At 44.4% G+C, this 23279-nt stretch overlaps 1 protein-coding gene across 1 annotated transcript in view; it reads left to right on the top strand.

Annotated features, from left to right (window-relative positions):
- The window catches only part of TMEM241 (transmembrane protein 241), a 215768-nt gene that overhangs the window by 176909 nt on the left and 15580 nt on the right, over positions 1–23279 (top strand). The window contains exon 14 of the mRNA XM_010586816.3: positions 22295–22359. Coding sequence (XP_010585118.1) covers positions 22295–22359 — 65 coding nt within the window. The remainder of the gene's footprint in view (positions 1–22294; positions 22360–23279) is intronic.

Here is a 23279-nt window from a genome sequence, read left to right on the forward strand (position 1 = left end):
CAGCCACAAGATCACCACCTGGACAAAGACACTGAACCTTTCCAGCATCTCACAAGGCTCCCTCATGCTGCTTCGCAATCAATACACCCCATCCCAAATCACCTCTCTCTCTGCACACTATATTTTACTGCTGTGGAGATCCTATTGAATGAACAGAACACAATTTATTTCTCCTTTACTGACATGCGGGTTAGTTCCTCAGTTTGGAGCTATTTCAAATAAATCTACTACAGATATTCTTGAACGTGTTTTGTTTTTTAAATAACAAGTTTATTGAGATTTAATGCACATAAGATTCACCACGTTAAGTGTACAATTCAGTGGCTTTTAGTATATTCATAGAATTTTACAACCACTATCTAATTCCATAACTTTGAACCTGTCTTTTTGTGGGTATATGTCTTCATTGTTCTTGTTCATCTCCCTCATCCCTCAGGCTCTGGTTGGCTTCTGGGCTTTGGAGCTGAGGGTGGTTAAGTTTTAAACGAGTTCACCAGTTGGTGACTCCCTTAGTCCCAGCATATCAGGATGTACGTGTGTGTTAGAGTGTGTTGTTAGTTTTGTGGTGACAAGAACAGAACTGATTGTGTCATCGTGTAGGACTGGAAGAAGGGCTCAGAATCCTGAGGCCCCAGAGGTGGTGACCAACCCAGCTAGGTCTGAAAACACTCCATCTTTAAATGGCATCCCATAGGCCGTTGGCTTGTGCTGTAGCAGGAAGGTGAGGTGGCATCCTTAGCCCCTCTGCTCTCTGCAGTTGAGGGCCCATTCTCATGCTCCCTAGCAAGCAGATCCCAGACCTTGCTCTTCATTCAGTTGGCAAAATGTAATTGGACTTTTATTCCATAGATAGCAGCTCATGATCCAGTCAGATTTTAGATTCAGATCCACTTAACACTCATTGAGCACCTAATACAATAAAAGTAAGACGAGCAGCTGCAGCTCACATTGGTTGAGTGCCAACAAAGTGCCAGGCAGCGTGGTAGGTACTTTGACACCCATTTCTTATTTAATTCTCATAACAGGTTATGTTAACTTGCTTACACTAGAGTAAAGGAGTTCGGACTTGAACCCAGGTCTTCTCATGCCAAAGCTTCTGTTCTTTTTGGTGGGCTCTCTCTTTGTTTTTTTTTTAAGTTTTATTGTGCTTTAAGTGAAAGTTTACAAATCAAGTCAGTCTCACACAAAAACTTATATACACCTTGCTACGTACTCCCAATTGCCCTAATGAGACAGCCTGCCCCCTCCCTCCACTCTCTTTTCGTGTCCATTTCACCAGCTTCTAACCCCCTCTACCCTCTCATCTCCCCTCTAGGGAGGAGATGCCAACATAGTCTCAAGTGTCCACTTGATCCAAGAAGCTCACTTCTTACCAGCTTTCCTCTCTAACCCATTGTTCAGTCCAATCCCTGTCTGAAGAGTTGGCTTTGGGAATGGTTCCTGTCCTGGGCCAAACAAAGGTCTGGGGGCCATGATCGCTGGGGTCCTTCTAGTCTCAGTCAGACCATTAAGTCTGGTCTTTTTATGAGAATTTGGGGTCTGCATCCCACTGCTCTCCTGCTCCCTCAGGGGTTCTCTGTTGTGTTTCTTGTCAGGGCAGTCATCGGTTATAGCCAGGCACCATCTAGTTCTTCTGGCCTCAAGCTGATGTAGTCTCTGGTTTATGTGACCCTTTCTGTCTCTTGGGCTCGTAATTACCTTGTGTCCTTGGTGTTCTTCATTCTCCTTTGGTCCAGGGGGGTTGAGACCAATTGATGCTTGGTGGGCTCTCTTTTGAAACACTCGATTATGGTGGTTCTTTTCCACAGAGTGTGTGATAGTTGAGAGAAGGAGTCTGAAGGTGATAGTTACAAGCAGAGTCTGCTGGATAGGGCGTTGTTATTACTGGACTCCCCACACTTTGTTGTTGTTGCAGTTTTCCTTAATGAGTAGCTGCATAATATATAAAACACCTCCAGGAAAAGAAGAGGCTAATGGGACTAATGGGAAACAGATGACTGTAAGGGAAGCCGGTTGCCTGGGAGCCAGGAACTCAACCTGCGTCCTGGGTCAAGCCGAGCCGCGCTGTGGGGTGTGTCTTGGGGACGCCCACGGCCAAACCATCAGAACAGCTGAAAGCCAGCTGCGCCCAGATGTAAGATGGGCTTGGGGCAGAGGGTGGGACTGAAAATGTCATGGTTTCTTGGTTCGGTCTTGAATTTTCTGGTAGGTGTTTAACTGTAGGGTGTGTTCACCAGTATTGAGGCAACTTAATTTTTTCCTTAACTTGTGACTTTAGTTTTAATCCATATTGCAGCACTATGGAGAACCTGACTGACCACCTGGGCTCAAGAGAAAGCCTTAGGAATCATTTTGTCCAACTCCCTTCATTAAAAAAAAAATTCAAAAGCCTTATTATAGGAAATTTGGAAAGTCAAGTTAAATGAAAAAAAGGAAAATTGTATGTTATTCCACCATTATAGACATTTTGGAATGTATCCTTTGGGACTTTTCTCTACACACATAACTAGTTTTGTTTGTTTGCTTTTACAGGAGTGGGATAATTCTCTACCTGTTTTTTTTTTTTTTAACATTAAGATATATTATGGTAAAATACATACGCAAAAAATTTCCCATTTTAACAATTTTTAAGTATATAATTCAGTAACATTAATTATATTCACCATGTTGTGCAACCATCATGATTAGCCATTTCCAAAAATTTTTCATCACCTCAAACAGAAAGTCAGTGCCCCCAAAGCAATAAATATCCACCCTCTCCATTGCCCCTGGTAACCGCTAATAAGCTTTTGTCTCTATGCATTTGCCTATTCTAGATATTTCATGTAAGTGGGATTATATACTATTTGTCCTTTTGTGTCTGACTTACTTCACAGCAGAATGTTTTCAAGGTTCATCCATGTTGTAGCATGTGTCAGAACTTCTTTTCTCTTTGTGTCTGAATTAATAATCCATTGTGTGAATATACCACATTTGGTTTATCCATTCATCTGCTGTTGGATCCTTGGCATATTTCCACCTTTTGGCTATTGTGAATAATCCGGCAATGAACATTGGTGTACAAACTTCTGTTTGTGTCCCTGCTTTCAAATCTCTTGGGTCTGTGCCTATGAGTGGAAACTACTTGTTGATTTTTATGTAATAAAAAGATTTTCCCCTTCTTGAGATGGATGAAGAAATTGAGGCCCGGAGAGGTGAAGGGTCTTGTTCAAGGCAGTCTCTCTCCAGCCCTGACCTGGGGAGGCAGCCCTGCAGCAGCCCAGTCCTGTGCCTTCTTGGCCCAACAGAGGCTGGAGAATGTCAGCTGGTGACCTGAAGTCCATGGGCCCAGGACCCCAGGCCTCCCAGGGGCCATAGGTGTTCAGTACAGTGTTTGACAATGTAATGGGCTTTTAGCAAAGGAGAGAATGAAGGAAAGAAACTGGGCTTCGGTGGCTGAGGCCTCTTCCTCCCATCCCTGTCTTCGTGCTCAGGCTGCCTGGCCGATTATTTTCAGCAGCTGCCTTGCTCTCACTCCCAGCACACACTTCTAAAGCCACATGCCATAGGTGACTTTGTGGTGCACTCAGAGACCCCCAGCGTTAAGTGTGTAGAAAAGGCTGTGTGCTTCCTCTAGCTGCTACAGAATGCTGACAGAACACTCATTCTAGCAGTTAAAACCCCACTTTTAGGGGTGATTTCATAAATATTCCAGAGTCCCGGAGAGATTGTAGGCTGAGGTGGTAGCTGACAGGCAGACCATGATTTTACAGATGCTATTTTAGCAGGTAACTAGGAGGTAACTGGAAACCCTGGTGGCATAGTGGTTAAGAGTTACTGCTGCTAACCAAAAGGTTGGCAGTTCAAATCCACCAGGTGCTTCTTGGAAACTCTATGGGGCAGTTCTACTCTGTCCTATAGGATCACTGTGAGTCGGAATCGACTCGACAGCAATAGGTTTGGTTTGGTTTTTGATTAGCAGGTAACTCAATGCCAAGATACCAAGCGAACCGCAGAGTTAATCCATTGCACGTTTTTGGTAATGTCTTCTCTCCTCAAAACATATAAGCAGCTCATAATTAATGTCACTGAATTGGACATGTGAAGAATGTTGAAATGACAAATGATTTGTTACGTACGTATTTACCACAATAAAAAAGAGAAACAGCTAAGTGGCTGCGAAGCCCTTTGCTGAACAGTATTTATTTCAGCAGTCCATCTCTGTGTCCAGTCTGGGTCCCTGGACCCCACGGGTTGACCCAACCTCACGTTAGTGGGAAGATCAGCAGATGGTAGATGGTGGCCCTGCTATCTAGATCCCAGCTGTTCCCACTTGATCCCTTCCTTGGGGAAATCAGCAAAAAGGCTAGCATCTCATTTTTTATTCCCATTTAACTCCTTGTGGAATTGATATTTCTTGACTGAAACAGAAAGGGGGAGAAGACCTACTGAACATCTAAGCAGATGTTAAAATTAAGTGCATTTTCAGTGTGTTCATTTTAACAGGTAAATGAGTAACCATCTTCTTTAATCTCATTTCCCTCAGTCCTGTACAAATACACAGGGAGGAGATGATATCATGTATGTCCCCAAACTAAATTTGTCGGTTAACTCCTTTCCCCTTGTATCTAGGAAGTGTGTTTCCCAGAACCTCAGGGTACTTCGATACGTAATTTAGTGCAAGGCACAGATCCCTGTCTCTCGCACATTGTGTTTCATGCCCAGGCACGAGGTTTTTGCTGGATGAGGTGGAAAAACTCCTGACCTGTGTGCTGGGCCCACAAGTATAAAATGGCATATATGCAAGGTTATTAAACAGCATTGTCTGTAGAACCAAAAGATAGGACAAAATCCCAGTGTCCATCAGTAGGGGACTACAGTCCGTCTGGCCAATGGAATACTATGGCTGTAAAAAACATGGAGGAAGCTATCTACGTACTGCCAGGGAAGGCTTTCCAAGGGATATTTTTAAGTGAAAAATGTAAGGAATAAAATTGCATGTGTAATGTACTATCTTTGGGGTAAAAAGGAGGAATATTTACTTGCATTGCAGAAACGAGTACATAAATGGGGTGACCTGTGAAGAGAAGTGGAAACTGAGCAGATGAGGACCAGGATGGGGTGGAAACTCCTCACCGTGTATACTTTTATAGCATTTGGTTTCAGAATCATATTTATATTATCTATTTTTAAATGAAATTAAAAAAATAAAAGAGGCTGCACTATGCTCCCCAAAAAAGGTTATGAAAAAAAGCTGTGTCTTTGTTTACACAGAGCTTAAACCTAGGTATGAGAATTTTGATCCAGAAAGAGTAGCTCGATCACTAGTAACCTGTATCTGAAAGAAAGATCATAGAAGTAGCAATGAGGTGGGTCTCATTAGGGAGAGGGGACAGTGTTCCAGGTGAGGTGACCTCCTGAGTTGAAAGGTTATGACCTCTGCACCCACTAGGAAAAGGACCTGGTACTGCAGATGGCTTTGTATGAAGCAAGTCAGGAGTCTCTGATCTACCTAAAAGTTGGCCAGTGAGCCTTCTTTGTATGCCCGTTCTTCAGTGACAGGAACCACGCAGCCTGAATCCTACAAAGCACTCAGCCTCCCCTACTCTGTACAGCTCCCTCTCCACTGTGGATGTAGACGTTTCTAGCATGGATTTGTGTAACAGCCTCACCTCTGGTTCCCTGTCCTCTTTCCATCAAATTTCGTACCTTTCTTCATCTTTCTCATCTACTATCAATCTTTCTTTTTAAGCTTCTTGAAAACTCTCACTGGGACAAGTCAGTCAATGAATAAAATTCTCCCTCACCCTCAAAAAACATATTATGTTAAAAGACAGATTTCCATTCCTGACAAGTACTTTCTAGATGATTCCTTTATTTTAAAGAGGAGGAAACTGAAATCCAGAGAGGGTCACTGGTCTTCCTGGGGTTGCTCAGCGAGTTTGTGACACAGCAAGGGTACGCCCAGGCCTCTCAGGCTGCTGGCTCATGTGCCCTCACAGACATGGGCACAAGAAAGATGCCCTTGAGATTGAGAGAAACTCTTTTGGAGAAGCCCGTGTCAAGGACTACCTCTGGCGTGCTGCTGACACTACACGCCCCATCATCCTGTGACCAGCATCATCCTGTGACCAGCTGCGTATCTTCTTCTTTAAAGCGAATAGGATTCTCCATGGAATTTTTCGGTACCTTCCTAGGAAAATTTGTTGTTGCTAGGAAAAGGGGTTTCTAGCTGAGTTTTTTTTTTTCTCTCTCCCTTCAGTTTTCCTTTGGCTTTAACTATAGTCACTACCCACCTCATACTTCGTGTTTCAGTTAGTACCAGTGGCTTAGAGTTTGCTGAGCTTGTCCATGCTATTCCTTCCATGTAGAATGCCCTTCCACCTTTTCTCACCTGGTAATTCTTATCTGTCCTTCAAGACAGCACAGGCATCATCTCTATATGGGGCATGTTTGCATAACATTTAGAGTAAAAAAAAAAAAAGGAACATTTAGAGTATTCCTATGTATATCTTAGCACTTACCGTATTATATTGCAGTTATTTGCTTAGTTACCTGTAGCAGGTTATTCTATAGCAGGAATGCTGGGAGAGCAAGGTCGGGCTTTTCATTTTTGCATCTCTAGTGCCTAGTGCCACCACCCATCTGGCAGTTTATCATACTGCGGTGGCTTCTGTGTTGCTATGATGCTGAAGCTATGCCACTGGTATTTTAAATACCAGTAGGGTCACTCATAGTGGACAGGTTTCAGCAGAGCTTCCAAACTAAGATAGACTAGGAAGAAAGGCCTGATGATCTACTTCCAGAATTAGCCAATGTAAATCCTATGGGTCACCTCAGAATATTGTCTGATAGAGTGCTGGAAGATGAGCCTCCTACATTGGAAGTGCTCAAAATACCCAGTGGCATCAACAATGGACTTGAGCATACCAGTGATCACGAAGATGGCACGGGACCAGGCAGCATTTTGTTCCGTTGTACATGGGTCGCCGTGAGTCAGAGCTGACTCAACAGCAACTAAGAACAATAGCGCTTAGCGTGGTGGCTGCGTACTGCAGGTGCTCATTCATTGTAGTTTGGTCTGAACTTCATCCCAGCAATAATGAATAGCCCTTTCCCTTTTTCACTTCTAATTCAATGAAAGCTTCTCATGAGAAAATCACTTTTTAACTTTCATTTTTGAAACTTTACAAATGAGTAAGGAATGGGTTCTCAGGTAACCCATTTATATTTTCAGCAAGTGCTGAGAGTTGTGCAGGAAAAGCTAGAAGGTCTTCACGGTCTGTAAATCATTCCAGTGGAGATCTGCTGATAGAGTGAATCTTTGCAAGCTTTGTATGTTCCTAAGGAATCTTCCCTCTCTGGTCATGTAAAAGCGAGTTTGACCAGACCTGCACCCAGGGTAGAGCTCTTGATGTCACGGAGAGGGCTTATTGCTCCCAATTAATGCTCTTTCAGGAATTGCTGGGATAAAGGAAGAAGGCAGGTCAAAAGTTGCAAAGAGTTTTTACCAAATGGGCATCACATTTTCCACCTTCGAACATTGAAAGAAAGTGTCAAGATCTGTCTTAGGTTGGGTTCTTTAGAGAAGCAAAACTAGTAAAGCATATAAAAATATATATAGAGAGAAATTTATAGCAAGGGAACAGCTCATGTTATTGTAGAGGCTGAAACGTCCCAAGTCCGTGGATCAGGATAGAGGCTTCTCCTGCTTCACATAGCTGCAGGGGCTGGCGAACCCAAGATTGGCAGGTCAGAGAGTAGAGCTCTTGCTCACAGGCTGTGAAGATGGACGAATCCCAAGATCGGCAGATAAGCTGCTAGTTTAAGTCCCAAGAACTCGAGGTGGAGGAACAGGAGGCAGCTGCAGAATCCAGTAAGGGCAAAAGCCAGAACATCCACTTATATCCAGATGCAGACTACACATCCAAGGAAACTCCCTTTCAACTGATTGGCTACTCACAGCAGATCCCATCATGGGAGTGATTACATATAAACATTGAGAATCATGGCCCAGCCAAGTTGACACACAATCTTAACCATCACAGGGTCTGGGGTCTTAATGTATATCTTTTGGCAAATGTGTTCTTTCTCCTCCATTATTGTTAAATATAATAATGGTATGAACTGGTTTATTGTTATATCAAAAGGAGATAAAAAAAAATCCTCATGGCCTTGGGGTAAGTATGATTATGATGCTTTTACTTAAAGCCCTTTTGAGCTTAAACTCATCTCACTTCCAAATATAGCTTGTAGAGATTAGATCTATCCTTTGAGTGAATCAGAACAACTTAGAAAATAAAAACACTTCAACCACATGCCCTTCCTTTCCAGGGCACAGATAGTGCTTAACTTGGGAGACTTGTAGAACTTTTTAATCAGGAGGACAAAAGTTTAAAAAATAACCTTGGCAGAAACCTGTGATCCTAAAAGTAAGTCTAACAGTAGATGAGCATATTTACTAACTAAAATGAAACCTAGAAAGTTGAGAAAGTGAAGTGTACTAGAATGGAAAATTAAAAGACTGCCCCACAGCTCCTGTCCAGAGGCGAGATGAGAAGCAGAAAGGGACAGGAGTTGGTTGAATGGACACAGGAAATCGGGGTGGAAAGGAGGAGTGTGCTGACATATTATAGGGATAGCAACTAGGGTCACATAACAATGTGTGTATAAATTTTTGTATGAAAAACTAACTTGAGCTATAAACTTTCACTTAAAGCATCATTAAAAAAAAAGACTGCTTCAAACTGTCACTGAATTACATCTGAGGGAAAATTAAGGTAGTCTCAAATTCCCCATTTGTCTTCTAGAATTAGATGTTCTAAGTGAGTCTACATTATTTGGCTTTTTATATGGGCAAATTTATAACCCCTTTATTTAAAGATAATTATAATAGCAAATAAAACAAGCAAAAAGTAAAACAATCCAACCAGGTATTTTAGGATGAGCTGAAGTGGAATGCTCAAAAACAAGATGAAGGAAGGAGCCCTCCAAAAATACCATGAAACACCACTTTAGCAGACATGATATTGATACAACCTTCTGAGAAATGAGAGTACCAAAGAGAAAAGTCTGACACTCAGCCAGGGGAAGAACTAACACCTTCTGCACAACTGTACCAGGAAGATTGCAAGTTCACAAGAAAAGGTCCATGAGTTTCTGAAGTTATAACCAAAAGGCAAGTAATATGAAAAAGACACAAAAGTCTTTTCAGCACAGTCTGTGTTAAAAGAGTTCAGGGTTTTGGTACTTGAATTCTACTACCCATTCCTCCCTTTTTGGGATATAGACCAAGAGAACATATGACTAAAGATAGTAGGTGTCTTAGGCTAGGTTCTATAGAGAAGCAAAACCAGTGAAACATATATATACACATACCGAGAGAGAGAAAGATTTACCTCAAGGAAATAGCTCACGCAGTTATAGAGGCTGGAAAGTCCCAAGTCAGTGGGTTAGGTGTCAGGCTGGAGGCGTCTCCTGGCCCCCTCTAGCTGCAGGGGCTGATGAACCCAAGATCAGCAGGATGGCAGGCTGCTGGTTAATGGGCTGTTGGGGCTGACAAATAGAACATTGGAAGGCAGTACGGCAAGCCACTGGCTAAGTCACAAGAACTGGAGGTCAGATGATGATGAGCAGGATGCAGGATCCAGAGCAAGCAAAAGCCAGCAAGCTTTTCCAGAAAGTCCATATGTATTGGATGGAGGCCACACCCCCAAGGAAACTCCTTTTCAACTGATTGGCTACTCACAGCAGATCCCATCATGGAGGTGATTACATTATATCAGATGTCATCATGGAGGTAATTACATCGTTACATAACTGCCAAACTACATTATAACTGCCAAATCACTGAGAATCATGGCCCAGCCAAGTTGACACACAACCTTAACCATCACAGTAGGTAAGTGGGAAGCAAAGTTGAGTTGAAACACACAACCCTAGCTGGGAGACTTAAGGATTTCTGCTCCGTATAGGAGGCATGGCTTCCTCCCATCCTGCACCTGCATCTTCGACACGTGGAGACAGATAGTTAAGAGAGTTTTATTGCATGGAGTCAAGAGAAGAAAGAGACCACGTGGAGTTTGGGTTCTTACCTTTAAAGCATTAGAACCCCACTAACTAATATAATGAGCTTCAGTAAATGGACAATCAGGTACACAATTCTTCTCACAATGGAGTGAACTTAGAAGAGAGTGAAAGGATAGAAGAGAAGGCAGAAGAGTTTACTTCCCCCATGGGTAGAGATGGAATCAAGAGAAGAAACTGGAAGTCCTCCTCACCTCTAACTTGCCTTGTTAATCTCCACTATTTGCATCAGATCTGAAACCTGTGTCTGAGGAGAAAGAGGCTGTGCCTTTGAGAAAGCCCCATTGCACAGGCTGGTATATACAAACACCTAGACTGTGGTAAAAACATAGCTAATTAAAATTGAAATGATGATTTAGTAAGATGATCAGGAACTTGCTCAGAACAAATCAATAAAGCCTCTTACCTTGCCTCACCATGGCATCCCCAGTGGCTCTAGGGAAATAATGGTTGGCAAAGTCTGGTTGGAAAACCAGTAGCTTAGGCCATCTTCCTGGGTCTTAGTTTTTGCATCTGTATAATAATGCAAAAACTTCCACTTCAAAATAGAATGTTGTATGTTGTGACAGGCCAACATTTTTTTTTTTTGTACTTTAAATGAAGGTTTACAGAGCAAATTAGTTTCTCATTAAACAATACACATATTGTTTTGTGACATTGGTTGCTGTTCTAGTTATCTAGTGCTGCTGTAACAGAAATAACCAAAAGTGGATGGCTTTAACAAAGAGAAATTTATTTTCTCACAGTTTAATAGGCTAGAAGTTCAAACTTAGGGTTTCAGCTCCGGGGAAGGCTTTTTCTCCCTGTCAGCTCTGGAGGAAGGTTCTTCTTGTTAGTCTTCCCCTGGACTAGGAGCTTCTCCTCACAGGAACCCAAGGTCCAAAGGATGTGCTCTGCTCCTGGTGCTTCTCTCTTGGTGGTATGAGGTCCCCACTCTCTGCTTGCTTCCCTTTCCTTTTATTTCTTGTAAGATAAAAGGTGGTGCAGGCCACACTCCAGAGAAACTCCCTTTACACTGGATCAGGGATGTGACCTTAGTAAGGGTGTTACAATCCTACCCTAATCTTCTTTAACATAAAATTACAATCACTAAATGGAGGACAGCCACACAGTACTGGGAATCATGGCCTAACCAAGTTGACACATATTTTCGGGGGACACAATTCAATCCATAACAATTAAAACCCCATGACACATCAACACTTTCCCCTTCTCAACCTTGAGTGGCCAACATTTTGACTGAAACAACCAGCGCCTATTTCATCAATGTTCTACATTAGTTCTGTGATGTTTTGGAGTTTTATAGATACTTTTACTCAAACTAATACTTTATCTGGGCATCAGCTGAAGTATCATATGAGAATCACTAGGGGATTTTTAAAAATGCTGATACCTGGGCTTCATCCTAAGGGATTCTGATTTGATTGGTGTTATAGATTGAATTGTGTCCCCATAAAAATGTGTGTCAATTTGGCTAGTCCATGATTCTCAGTATTGTGTGATTGTCCACCATTTTGTCATCTGATGTGATTTTCCTGTATTGTAAATCCTACTTCTATGGCGTTAATGAGGCGGGATTGGCGACAGTTATGTTAATGAGGCAGAACTCAATCTGCAAGATTAGACTGTGTTTTAAATCAATCTCTTTTGAGATATAAAAGAGAGAAGTAAGCAAAGAGATATAGAGACCTCATACCACCAAGAAACTAGAGCCAGGACAATAGCTCGTCCTTTGAACCCGGGGTCCCAGTGCTGAGAAGCTCCTTGACCAGGGAAGGTTATTGATGAGGACTTTCCCCCAGACTACTTTCCCCCAGAGCTGACAGAGAGTTAAAGCCTTCCCCTGGAGCTGACATCCTGCATTTGGACTTCTAGCCACTGTTAGAGAATAAATTTCTCTTTGTTAAAGCCATCCACTTGTGGTATTTCTGTTATAGCAGTACTAGATAGCCAAGACAGTTGGTATGGGGCAGGACATTAGTGTGTGTGTGTGTGTGTGTGTGTACATATACACACACACACACACATATATATACATATATATAATTTTTTTTTTTTTTAACTTTTCAGGACATTCTGATGTGCAGCAGGGTTGAGAACTACTGAGTCAATTTGATATCACCAGGATTAAGCAAAGTCACTGTTGAGGGTTGGCTTGGAGTTGGAAAAGGAGGATTGGCACAGGAATCAGGAGACTTGGATTTTAGTCCCAACTCTTCTGCCGTTATGACTATGTTTTGAGCAAGGGATTTAACTTCTGTGAGCTTCAGTTTCTTCATCTGTAAAATGTGGCTAATCACACTACTGTGCAGGATTACACGAGATAATACATAGGACTCTGCAGAGCCTGGTGTTGGTCCACTTTGTGCAGGTGCTTTCTCCCCTTGTTATTGTTGTTAGGTGCCGTCAAGTCGATTTCAACTCAATAGTGATCCCATGTGACAGAATAGAGCTGAACTGTCCATAGGGTTTCCTCGGCTGTTACCTTTACAGGGACAGATGGCCGGATCTTTCTGCAGTGGAGCCGCTGGGTGGGATATTCATGCCACGTTTTTCTAACTTTGTTTTTCTTGTTTCTTCTAGAAAATGTAGAAGATTGTTAAAAGCCACCTAACATTTCTCTAGGTTTATAATGTATCCTTCCTTCACATGACCCTAATCTCTGTGCTTATGGCAAATGTTTTTTTAATGGCTCATTATATGTTTGAATGAGGTGACACCAAACACTATTAATAGCCATTCCTGGAGTTCAGCATGAGTTGTCTCTCATTAATAATTACACTGACCATGATAATAAGTCGTAGACTAGGTCCCAATAAGGGTTAATTGAATATTTAAAAATGCCAAATAGAGTTCTCAGCCTCAGCTGTGGTTTCTACCTAGTGGGCTTGGAGTAGTTCCCTGGGTCCTTGGAGAACAAGAGAACCTGCTCTCATATTATCAGTTTCATATTAGATTAAGTCTTTAACTTAAAAGGAAGGCCAAGTTAGTAATATTTGTATGTGAGTCTGCAACAGACTCCAAGACAGTCTGACCTGCACCTCCAACTCCGTGGCTTGTACCTGACGGTGCAGACTGGTTCCTTCCCAGAGATGTTATGGTGCAGGCTGCCTCCTCCCCAGGGACATGATGGTGCTGACCATGTCCTCCCTGGGGATGTAATGGTGCAGGCTGCCGCCTCCCTGGGTACATGTGATGGTGCTGACCATGTCCTCCCTGGAGATGTAGTGGTGCAGACCACCTCCTCCCTGGGGACATGTGATGGTGCAGGCTGCCTCCTCCCTGGGGATGTGATGGTGCTGATGGTGTCCTCCCTGGAGATGTGATGTTGCAGGCTGCCTCCTCCCTGGAGATGTGAAGGTGCAGGCCACCTCCTCCCCGGAGACATGTGAAAGTACAGGTCGTGTCCTCCCCAGGGACGTGATGGTGCAGGCCGTGTCCTCCCTGGATGTGTGACAGTGCAGGCCATGTCTTTCCCGGAGACATGATGGTGCAGGCCACATCCTTCCCAGAGACATGATGGTGCAGACCATGTCCTCCCTGGAGACATGATGGTGCAGGCCACATCCTCCCCGGAGATGTGATGGTGCTGACCGTGTCCTCCCTGGAGACATGATGGTGCCGACCGTGTCCTCCCTAGAGACGTGATGGTACAGGCTGCCTCCTCCCTGGACATGTGACAGTGCAGGCCACATCCTTCCTGGAGACATGATGGTGCAGCCCACACTCTTCCCAGAGACGTGATGGTGCAGCCTGCCTCCTCCCTGGAGATGTGATGGTGCTGACCATGTCCTCCCCAGATAGGTAATGGTGCAGGCTGCTTCCTCCCCAGAGACGTGATGGTGCTGACCGTGTCCTCCCTGGAGACGTGATGGTGCAGGCTGCCTCCTCCCCGGAGACATGATGTTGCTGACCATGTCCTCCCTGCAGACATGATGGTGCTGATCATGCCCTCCCCGGAGACGTGATGGTGCTGACCGTGTCCTCCCTGGAGACATGATGGTGCTGACCACGTCCTCCCTGGAGATGTAATGGTCCACGCTGCCCCCTCCCTGGAGACATGATGGTGCTGACCGTGTCCTCCCCAGAGATGTAATGGTGCAGGCAGCCTCCTCCCTGGAGACGTGATGGTGCAGGCCATGTCCTCCCTGGAGATGTGGCCATGCAGAGCATGTACCTACCGGCTGGCGAGTAATTCTTGAGCCTTGTTGCCAGAGTTAGGGTACAGAACAGAGACCTTCTCAAATGTTAACGCTCATGCATGTCATCTGGAGATTTGCTAACATGAAGATGCTGTTGGGTAGGTCTGGGGTAGAGCCTGAGAATCTGCATTTCCTACCAACTCCTGGGTGATATAGATGCTGCTTGTCTAACCACACTGCATGGCCAGGGTTTCCTCTAGCGAATGTTCCTTCCTCAATTCCAACCATCAAGTTTAAGGGCGAGTGTCCATGTTCTTACGTTATCACAATCAGTTGGTCCCGGAGCCAATCAGAGCCCTTTTCTGGCACTTTTGGACTTGGTATCACATAGAGCTGGTCACAGATCCTCTCTGTGGAGCTGCTTCTACTCTTGTGGAGTTAATTGGTCAAAGAAGGATGAGGGGCAGAGAGAAAATCCCAATGGTTCTCAAGTCCTTGGTTCCTATTATCCAGGATATAGGAAAAAGGAGTTAAAAATAAGCAGTCTTGTGACCTTGGGGGATCTATCACCAGCTCCAGTGATCTAGTGCAGTTACATAAAATGTACCAGACGCTTACATAAGCAGTCTCTGCTGCTAGACCTCCACTGAATGTACAGAGATGCCTAGCACACAGCCTGGTCTGAGCGAACACACTCACAGGCTTTGGTACGTGCCCTGGCAAGGATCACAGAAGCACTGAGAAGAGGTGCCTGGTCTCGGGTGTGTGGTTGGGGGTCAGGCTCAGGAAAGTTTCCTAGAGGGAGATTTTTGAAAGATGAATAGGGATTGTGTGGGGAAGCTTGTGAAATTATTCCAGGCAGAGAGCACTGAGCCGAGCAAAGGCAAGATGATGTGAAACCGTGTTTGAAACAGACAGTTAGTTCAGTGAAAGGTGGGTGGCTGTAACTGAGGCTGAAGTAGTAGGCGGTGGAGGGCTTTGTTGCTGGTTGCCATGGAGTTGGCTCCGACTCACGCACAACAGAACAAAATGTTGCCCAGTCCTGTGCCATCTTCACATCCATTGGTTGGCTTGTGTCCATTGATGAGACCATTGTGTATTTTGAGTGTCCACCTTAGGAGGTCCCTAGATGGTGCAGTTTGGACTCAACTACTAACCTAAGGTCGGCATTCAAACTCACCCAGCAGTGCTGTGGAAGAAAGGCCTGTCGGTCTGCTTCTTTAAAAGGTTACAGCCAAGAAAACCCCATGGAGCAGTTCTACCCTGTAACACATGGAATAACCAAGAGTGGGAATCAACTACAGGACAATGGGTTTTTTTGGTTTTCCAGCTTAGGTGGCTCCTCTTCCAACACTATGTTGGAAAATGTTCTGTTGTGGTCCATAGGGTTTTCATTGGTTAATTTTCAGAAGTAGTTCACCAGTCCTTTCTCCCTAGTCTGTCTTAGTCTGGAACCTCCACTGGAACCTGTCCACCATAGGTGACCCTGTTGGTATTTGAAATACTGGTGGCATAGAACACAGAGTACACAAGCCACCACCGTATGACAAACATGCAGACGGGTGGTGAGGAGGGCCTTGCAGGCACGCTAAGATCAGTTCCTGTTGTCTTAGCAGCCACGTCCACCACCACCACCACAGCAGCAAAACAGTAACAAACAACAACCTGAATCCCTGGTTCCCCCCCAGATACCTGTCTGGCACGTTCCCACTAATAAGCCTCCTCCTTTATTTCCTTTAAAAAACAAACAAAATTTGTCCTAGGATTGCAATGAATGTTTAAAAAACAAACTCGATCTGCTTTAAATACCAACAACTGTGTAAACAGAGAGGTTGTGACATCAGTTGACAAAGCCAGGAAGTACAGAGCCAGGCTGCTGACACATTGTATTGGGTTCTGCTGTTTTTGGCAGCGGCCTGTGGCAGGTCCTGGTGTTTGTTATTCAGATCTGCGTGTGAGAAGGAGACATTCCTAAGATGATGAAACTCTTCCTTCTTTGGGAAAAGCTTGTATCTTTGAAATGCTTTTAAAAGCAAGAACAACAATTGGTAGTAATTGCTACTTCTTATGTCTCTTGAATAGCAATTTCCAAGAGTGTATTTAAGTCTTTTTCATGGGCACATTTTAGCCATTTTAAAGGTTTTTTTTTTTTTTTTAATGTTTATGCTTTTAGTGGCATTTTTTGGAGCACAAAATGTAGTTTGTTTGAGAGATTCTTGTGCCTCAGGTGACATTATTGTATTTAAGGAGGTTGGGCGTGTGGAAGGGGCTGGAGCGCTTCCTGGTCCCCCAGGGTACACACCCTGCAGTAGGCTCCTTACTGCCTGGACCTGGGTCTCAGCTCTTGAACATCAGCAGCTTGGTTTTATCCCTCACCATGGAGTGTGGTGCACTGGATTCATTCCTGTTGCTCAGATTTTGGAAAATACTGCTTGATGCAGCAGGATGTTGACCCACTGATCCAACAGTGGAGCAGCTCGCATCACACAGACAGGCTTGGCGTATGAGGCCTGTTCCTGTCTTTTCTGAAGCCCAGGGTGAGGAAAAGAGGGGGAGATGGCTGGAATTTGGGAGATCGTCCCACTAAGTGTGTCCAAGACTAAGAGTCTAGTTATGTGGAGGCTGGTCTAGAGGTACAGCTGGATGGAGTAGAACTGTGCTTCATAAGGTATTCAGTGTCTGATTTCTCAGTTGATCACCAGGCCTTTCTTCTGAGGTACCTCTAGGTGGACTTGAACCTCCAACCTTTTGGTTAGCAGCTGAGTGTATTAACTGCTTGCATCACCCAGGGACTCCCCAGAGTAAGAACTAAAGCAGAATCCTATTCTGTGGATGGGGCTGGCCCTCAGGAGCTGGGCTGCAGGGAAAGGAAAGGGGGGGAAAAGTTCCGACCTCAATGCTTATACCCCAAGGCCCCAAGCCCTGGGTTTCATCATCTGGGTAGTCACTCAGGAAGGCGCCGGTACCAACAAATGTCAAAATCAATGCGTTCCCAAAGCACGTGCTCGGCACATGATGGTGGAGGTGGCAACAAAGCCCCTCCAGGCCCAGGAAGGGAACTAAAAGCTGAGATAGATTTTATGCCTGTGTGTTTTTGGCAGAATTACTGTTCTGTGATCTCAGTTTGGCATTTGGTAACCTTGTCATCAGGAGCTGGAAGATAGGAGTTAAAGTTATGCTTCTGTCTGTCTGTCTCTCTCTCTCTTACTCTCTTTCTCTCTCTCTCACACACACACACACACACACACACACCTATACACATATCGGTACATTCCTTTGTAAGCCTCCATGATATTCCAGAATCTTAAGAGACCTTTTCTTTTCCTGTTACGCCTTTTGTTTTTAAACACGTGCTTTGTGCTTAACGATACAAGATTTTGTTCCTGTGCTAAAACTGCGTGTCCCCACTCGTGTTCCAGAGCACATTTTGAGCTTTCAGCACCTGAACATCCTCTTCCCCAGAGCAGACTCTCCACGTGAGCAAAAAGGCAGTCAGTGCCAAGCCTGCAGCCTGAACACGTGCCCTCCAGAGACCATCGGTGGCCTCAGTTCTTTTCAACCTTTGTCAAATGCCTACTGAGCCAAGCCCTTGACCTTGGGAGCTCACATCTAGAGAGAGGAGATAGACTTTAAACAGATCGATGATACACACAGGCTGGCGAAGGCAGGGAGTGAGCACTCTCACACAGGTAGGAACAAAGTGCTCAGGAAGAACAGAGACTAAAGCCATAGGGGCCCTTGGGGAGGCTCCCCGAGGAGTCTCACCACAAGATTTAGTCAGGTGAAGCAGTAGGGGGAAGGATAAGGATTAAGAATTCAGGCAGAGAGAAAGAAACGGATTCTTTTTTAAATGCTATGTGGACCTTCTTTGGGCCCTTTCTTGAGCTTCTGGCTATGAAAGAAGGCTGGCCTGGGGGCCAGGACCTTTATTCTGTTTCTCACTGTCTGGGCCATAGTTTCCCCACCTGTAAACTGAGGGAGTCTTGCACACCTGTTAAGTAGTGCCTCAAGTGACTGCCTGGGACATTCTGTATCCAGACTTGCACAACCAGCCACTTCTCGCATCGCTTTCTTCCTTCGTGGCGTTAGCAGTGGAGTGGCCCCTTGGCATCAGCAGACTGAACAGTCACACTTGTGACCATCCTTGAGCAGTCCCGAAAGAAAGCCTGTGGCATATAGAAACCTACCACTCTGTTGAGGCACGAATGTGATCCTCACACGTGGTGAGGCTGATGTGTGGGAGCGAGTCAGACTGGCCAGCTGCCCAGTGTCTCCCTCTCGGTGAGGTGTTGTTCACTGCTACATGTCCTTTCTTAGGCAGTGACTTTTGTGAAGTAGTAGGACATGGGTGAGTGTGTGCGTGTGTGTGAAGAAATGCCTCCAAAAAGAGTGCGGACGGCTAGGGTTGGTGATGAAAATAAAAGAAACTGGAGAAGCCCCAGAAGCGAGTGGTTCTTGTTGAGTCGATTAAAAAGTGGCCCGTCCAGCTCCAGGGTGGCTTCATGTACACACAATACTCACTGTATGCTCTCTGCAGAAATAGATGGACTATCTGTGAAATGGCAGTAAGTGTCCCCATCAGGAAAAAATTCATCCATCACGTGAGAGAGAAAACTTTCAAGAAGTTCGAGAAGTGGCTCAGGAGAAAGGCAGGAGTCTATATACAAACAGTTTCAGGAAGCAACATGGCAAAGGCACCAGCCTGGCTACTAGAAACTAGACCTGTTTTATTTTCAAGCAAGGGCTGGTTTGAAATTTTTAAGAAGTGTTTTTCTTGGCATAAAATGAAGCTAATAGGAATAAGCAGACTAGCTGAGTCCTCCTAAGCTGAAGAGGCTCACGGAGGAGCACAGGTACAGTCACACACGGGAGGTGACGGCTTCACAGGCTAGACAACAGTCATATGCAAGAAGTTGTCAGAGAATAAGGAGAGACACTGTCTTGGTTATACAGTGCTGCCATAACAGAAATACCACAAGTGGATGGCTTTAACAGAGAAAAATGTATTTTCTCACACTCTAATAGGTTACAAGTCCAAATTCAGGGTGTCACCTCCAGAGGAAGGCTTTCTCTCTCTGTCGGCTCGGGGGGAGGGTTCTTGTCCTCAACCTTCCCCTGGTTGAGAAGCTTCTCAGGCACAGGGACCCCGTGTCCAAAGGATGCGCTCTGCTCCGGTGCTGCTTTCTTGGTGGTGTGAGGTCCCCAACTCCCTGCTTGCTTCCCTTTCCTTTATGGTGGTGCAGACCACACCCCAGGGAAACTCCCTTTACACTGGATCAGGGATGTGACCTTAGTAAGGGTGCTATAATCCCACCCTAATCCTCTTGAACATAAAATTTCAGTCACAAAATGGAGGACAACCACACAATACTGTGAATCATGGCCTAACCAAATTGATACACACATGTCTGAGGGGACATAATTCAATCCATGACAGATACCGGTAAGGAATGCCTTGAAATTTGGGAATGGTTAATGGTGATGGTTAAGCAACATGATGAACATAAGTAATGTCACTGAACTGTACATGTGAGGATTGTTGAGGTGTCAAATATTTTGTTACATGTATATTTACCATAAAAAAAATGCCTTGAAGAACTGGTAAAAAAAAAAAAAAAAAAAACAGGCAATGAAGATGAAGACAATGGTGAAGAGTTAGAAAAGGCTAGTTGGGCCCTTTGTAAATTCAACATCAGCAACATCCATCGTTTCATGGATTGAATTATGTCCCCAGAAAATATGTGTCAACTTGGTTAGGCTATGATTCCCAGTATTGTGTGGTTGTCCTTCATTCTGTGATTGTAATTTTATGTTAAAGAGGGTTAGGGTGGGATTTTAACAACTTTACTAAGGTCACATCCCTGATCTAATGTAATGGGAGTTTCCCTGGAGTGTGGCCTGCGCCACCTTTTACCTTACAAGAGATGAAAGGGAAGCAAGCAGAGAGTGGGGACCTCATACCAGCAAGAAGGCAGTGTGGGGAGCAGAGCGTGTCCTTTGGACCCAGCGTTCCTGAACGGAGAAGCTCCTAGTCCAGAGGAAGATTGATGAGAAGGACCTTTCTCCAGAGCCAGCAGAGAGAGCCTTCCCCTGGAGCTGACACCCTGAATTTGGACTTCTAGCCTACTAGACTGTGAGAGAATAAATTCCTCTTTGTTAAAGCCATGCACTTGTGGTATTTCTGTTACAGGAGCACTAGATGACTAAAACACGTCAGTAGGATGGAAACTTTTTCAGCAATTCCAAGAAATACATCTCCTTTGGCAATGTCCCAAGACATGTCCAAGGATTTGCAAAAGGAAAGAGTGACAGTTGTCATTCATCATGTTCTTTAGGAAAGAACCCACCACTTTGAAAATGTCTTCCTTAAAGGATAAAAACTTTGAGTTCTGCTCGGTAATTGTCTCCCTGACTCAATTTCTGCTTCTTTGTTGTCCCTGAAGACAATACTCAGGTCTTTTTTATTGTAAAGGTTTTTACTGCAAATCGATAAAGGGAGGCAAACAGAAAATGACCCCATGAGTAAACAAAGTTTCAAGAATTTCACAAAGTTCATATACTTAAGATTTGTGGTTTATGGCTCCAGAGGGACTTCTTTCTGAGATGGTAAAGAAAAGTTTCTGTTGCACCCCAGCCGTTTACCTTCTTCCTGGGAAGGGGGCTTATGGAACCTTCTCCTTCCTTCTCACTAGGTAGTTGACATTTCTAAGGACCTCCAGGACACTCACCCAACATGGCCTCCTTCTCGCTCTTCTCACTGCAGCCCAAGAAAGCAAGTCCTGAGGGCTACCTTCCTCATGGAAGCTGTTTTGACCTGCAGAATGCAGAATTGGAAACAGAAAACATCTTTTGTTCAGTAGACATTCAGAGTCTTGGCACATTTGGGTCAATGGTTTACACATACTCCCCTCTTTGTGCCTACTCTGTAGAAGCACCTCCAGAGTCTGGGCCTTGTTACTGCTGCCATCCCTAAGAGACATTTCTGTAATTTCTAGCTCTGAGAGATGCGGGGGAAGCCTCTTCCCTCTTCTTTGGCTTCTAGGTATTTACAAATAAGTAATTAATGACTTCATTGCTCCCTTCCCCAGGAAATACCTGGTTTCTTAGAATGTGCGTCATGGGCCAGAGAGACGGGTCATTAGGAAAGCTGGGTGAGACAGTGCTGTAGGCAAAGGCAGATTTGTAGGACAGGTTTTTATCTGGAGTATCTGGGAACAGGTTAATGAGCACCACTGACCTTGGAGATTAGTTCTGCACAGCTGAGGCAAGATGGAAATGAGTGTTCCTAATTCTTAATCTCTCTGCCCTGAAGAGGCATAAGGGAGGTGTTGACTGTTGGCTGAGTGCCCCCTCCTTTGAAGAGTTTGGGAGTTAAATGCTTCTTTGACGATTCCTACCCCCCAAAATGGACTAGGACTTAGCATTTTCAGCACCAAACGCTTTGCTCAGGAGCAACCCTAAATACCAGGGACTAGGAAGTTAAGTGTGTAAGGGAAAGAAGGACACAGTGCAAAATGGCTAATGTTGGGGTCTGAATGCCCGGGAATTAAGTTTGTGAAAAACAACTTTAGAGAAAGTTACTAAAGTCTCACTGCTCTGAAGACCTTTTTTTAAACAGTTGTTAGGTGCTGTCAAGTCAGTTCCGACTCATAGCAACCCTATAGGACAGAGTAGAACTGCCCCATCGGGTTTCCAAGGAGCGGCTGATGGATTTGAACTGCTGACCTTTTGGTTAGCAGCCAACCTCTTAACCACTGCACCACCAGGGCTCCTTTTTTTTTTCTTTTAATTAGTAGACTTTATTTTTTAGAGGCGTTTTAGGCTTATAGAAAAATTAAGCAGAAAGTATAGAGTTTCCAAATACTCCCTCTCCCTCTGGTCGCCAGGTCCCCCTATTATTAACATCTTGTATTGTTTGGTCTGGTACTTCTGTTACAGTTGAGGAACCAGTATTGATGCATTACTATTAACTAAAGTCCACAGACTGGGTTAACTCTTTGTGTTGTACGGTCTTAGGGGTTTGGACCAATGCAGAAAGCCATGTGTCCACCATTTTTCATGACCTTTTGTTGAAATTATTTCCACAGGTAATCACTGCTGGTTTATCCATATTGCTGTTTGATATGATCCTGACGCGTGCAACCGTGGGTTGGTAAGTCTTTTGCACAGAGAGAGGAAATGCAGATTAGTTGTTTGGGTTTCATCAAATGTTTAAAGAACCTTTTTTCGTCTCAAAATTTGTTCTCAAAATTTTTGCCTCACATGTTGAAGAAAGACTGTGTGTATTGGGTGTATGTCCCCACTGAAATGTAAATCCCCTGTTAGTGAAGGCTTCTTTTAAAAATATTTTTTTATTGAAGAAAAGTACATATATCATAAATGTACAACTTGATGAATTTCGCAAACTGAATATACCATACTATAATCAGCACCCAGATTGAGAAACAACATTCCCACTATGCCTTCTAGCCACTATCCCACACAAGAGTAACAACCTTTTTTTTGTGAAGCTTCTTTTTTTATGGAAACCCTGGTGGCATAGTGGTTAAGTGCTATGGCTGCTAACCAAAGGGTGGGCAGTTCAGATCTGCCAGGCACTCCTTGGAAACTCTATGGGGCAGTTCTACTCTGTCCTATAGGGCCGCTATGAGTCGTAATCAACTTGACGGCACTGGGTTTCGTTTTTTTGGTTTGGTGTTTGCATTTCTTTCCTCTTCTTTGAAACCTCATTCAGTTTCTCTTAGGTAAACTCCGCATCATCCTTGTTTAGAATATAGCCACCCATTTGCTTAAAGACAGCACTGCCTCCCACTAAGATGTTTGAGACCTGCAGGAAGTAAGGGAGTGAGCCATAGAGATTTCTGAGGGAACAGCATGTGCAAAGGCCCTGAGGTGGGAATGTGCTTGGTCTGCTCAAGGACCAGTGTGCCCAGAGCACAGGGACGAGGAGGAGAGAGGTAGGAGATAAGGCTAAGGTGTAGTTGATGGCAGATCTTAAAGGTAGAGGGGCCTTAAAGGCCATTGAAGGGATTGGCTTTACCCTAAGTGAGATGAAGAGCAATTACAGACAGT

Source organism: Loxodonta africana, chromosome 11, assembly GCF_030014295.1.
Source record: "Loxodonta africana isolate mLoxAfr1 chromosome 11, mLoxAfr1.hap2, whole genome shotgun sequence".
NCBI lineage: Eukaryota > Metazoa > Chordata > Mammalia > Proboscidea > Elephantidae > Loxodonta > Loxodonta africana.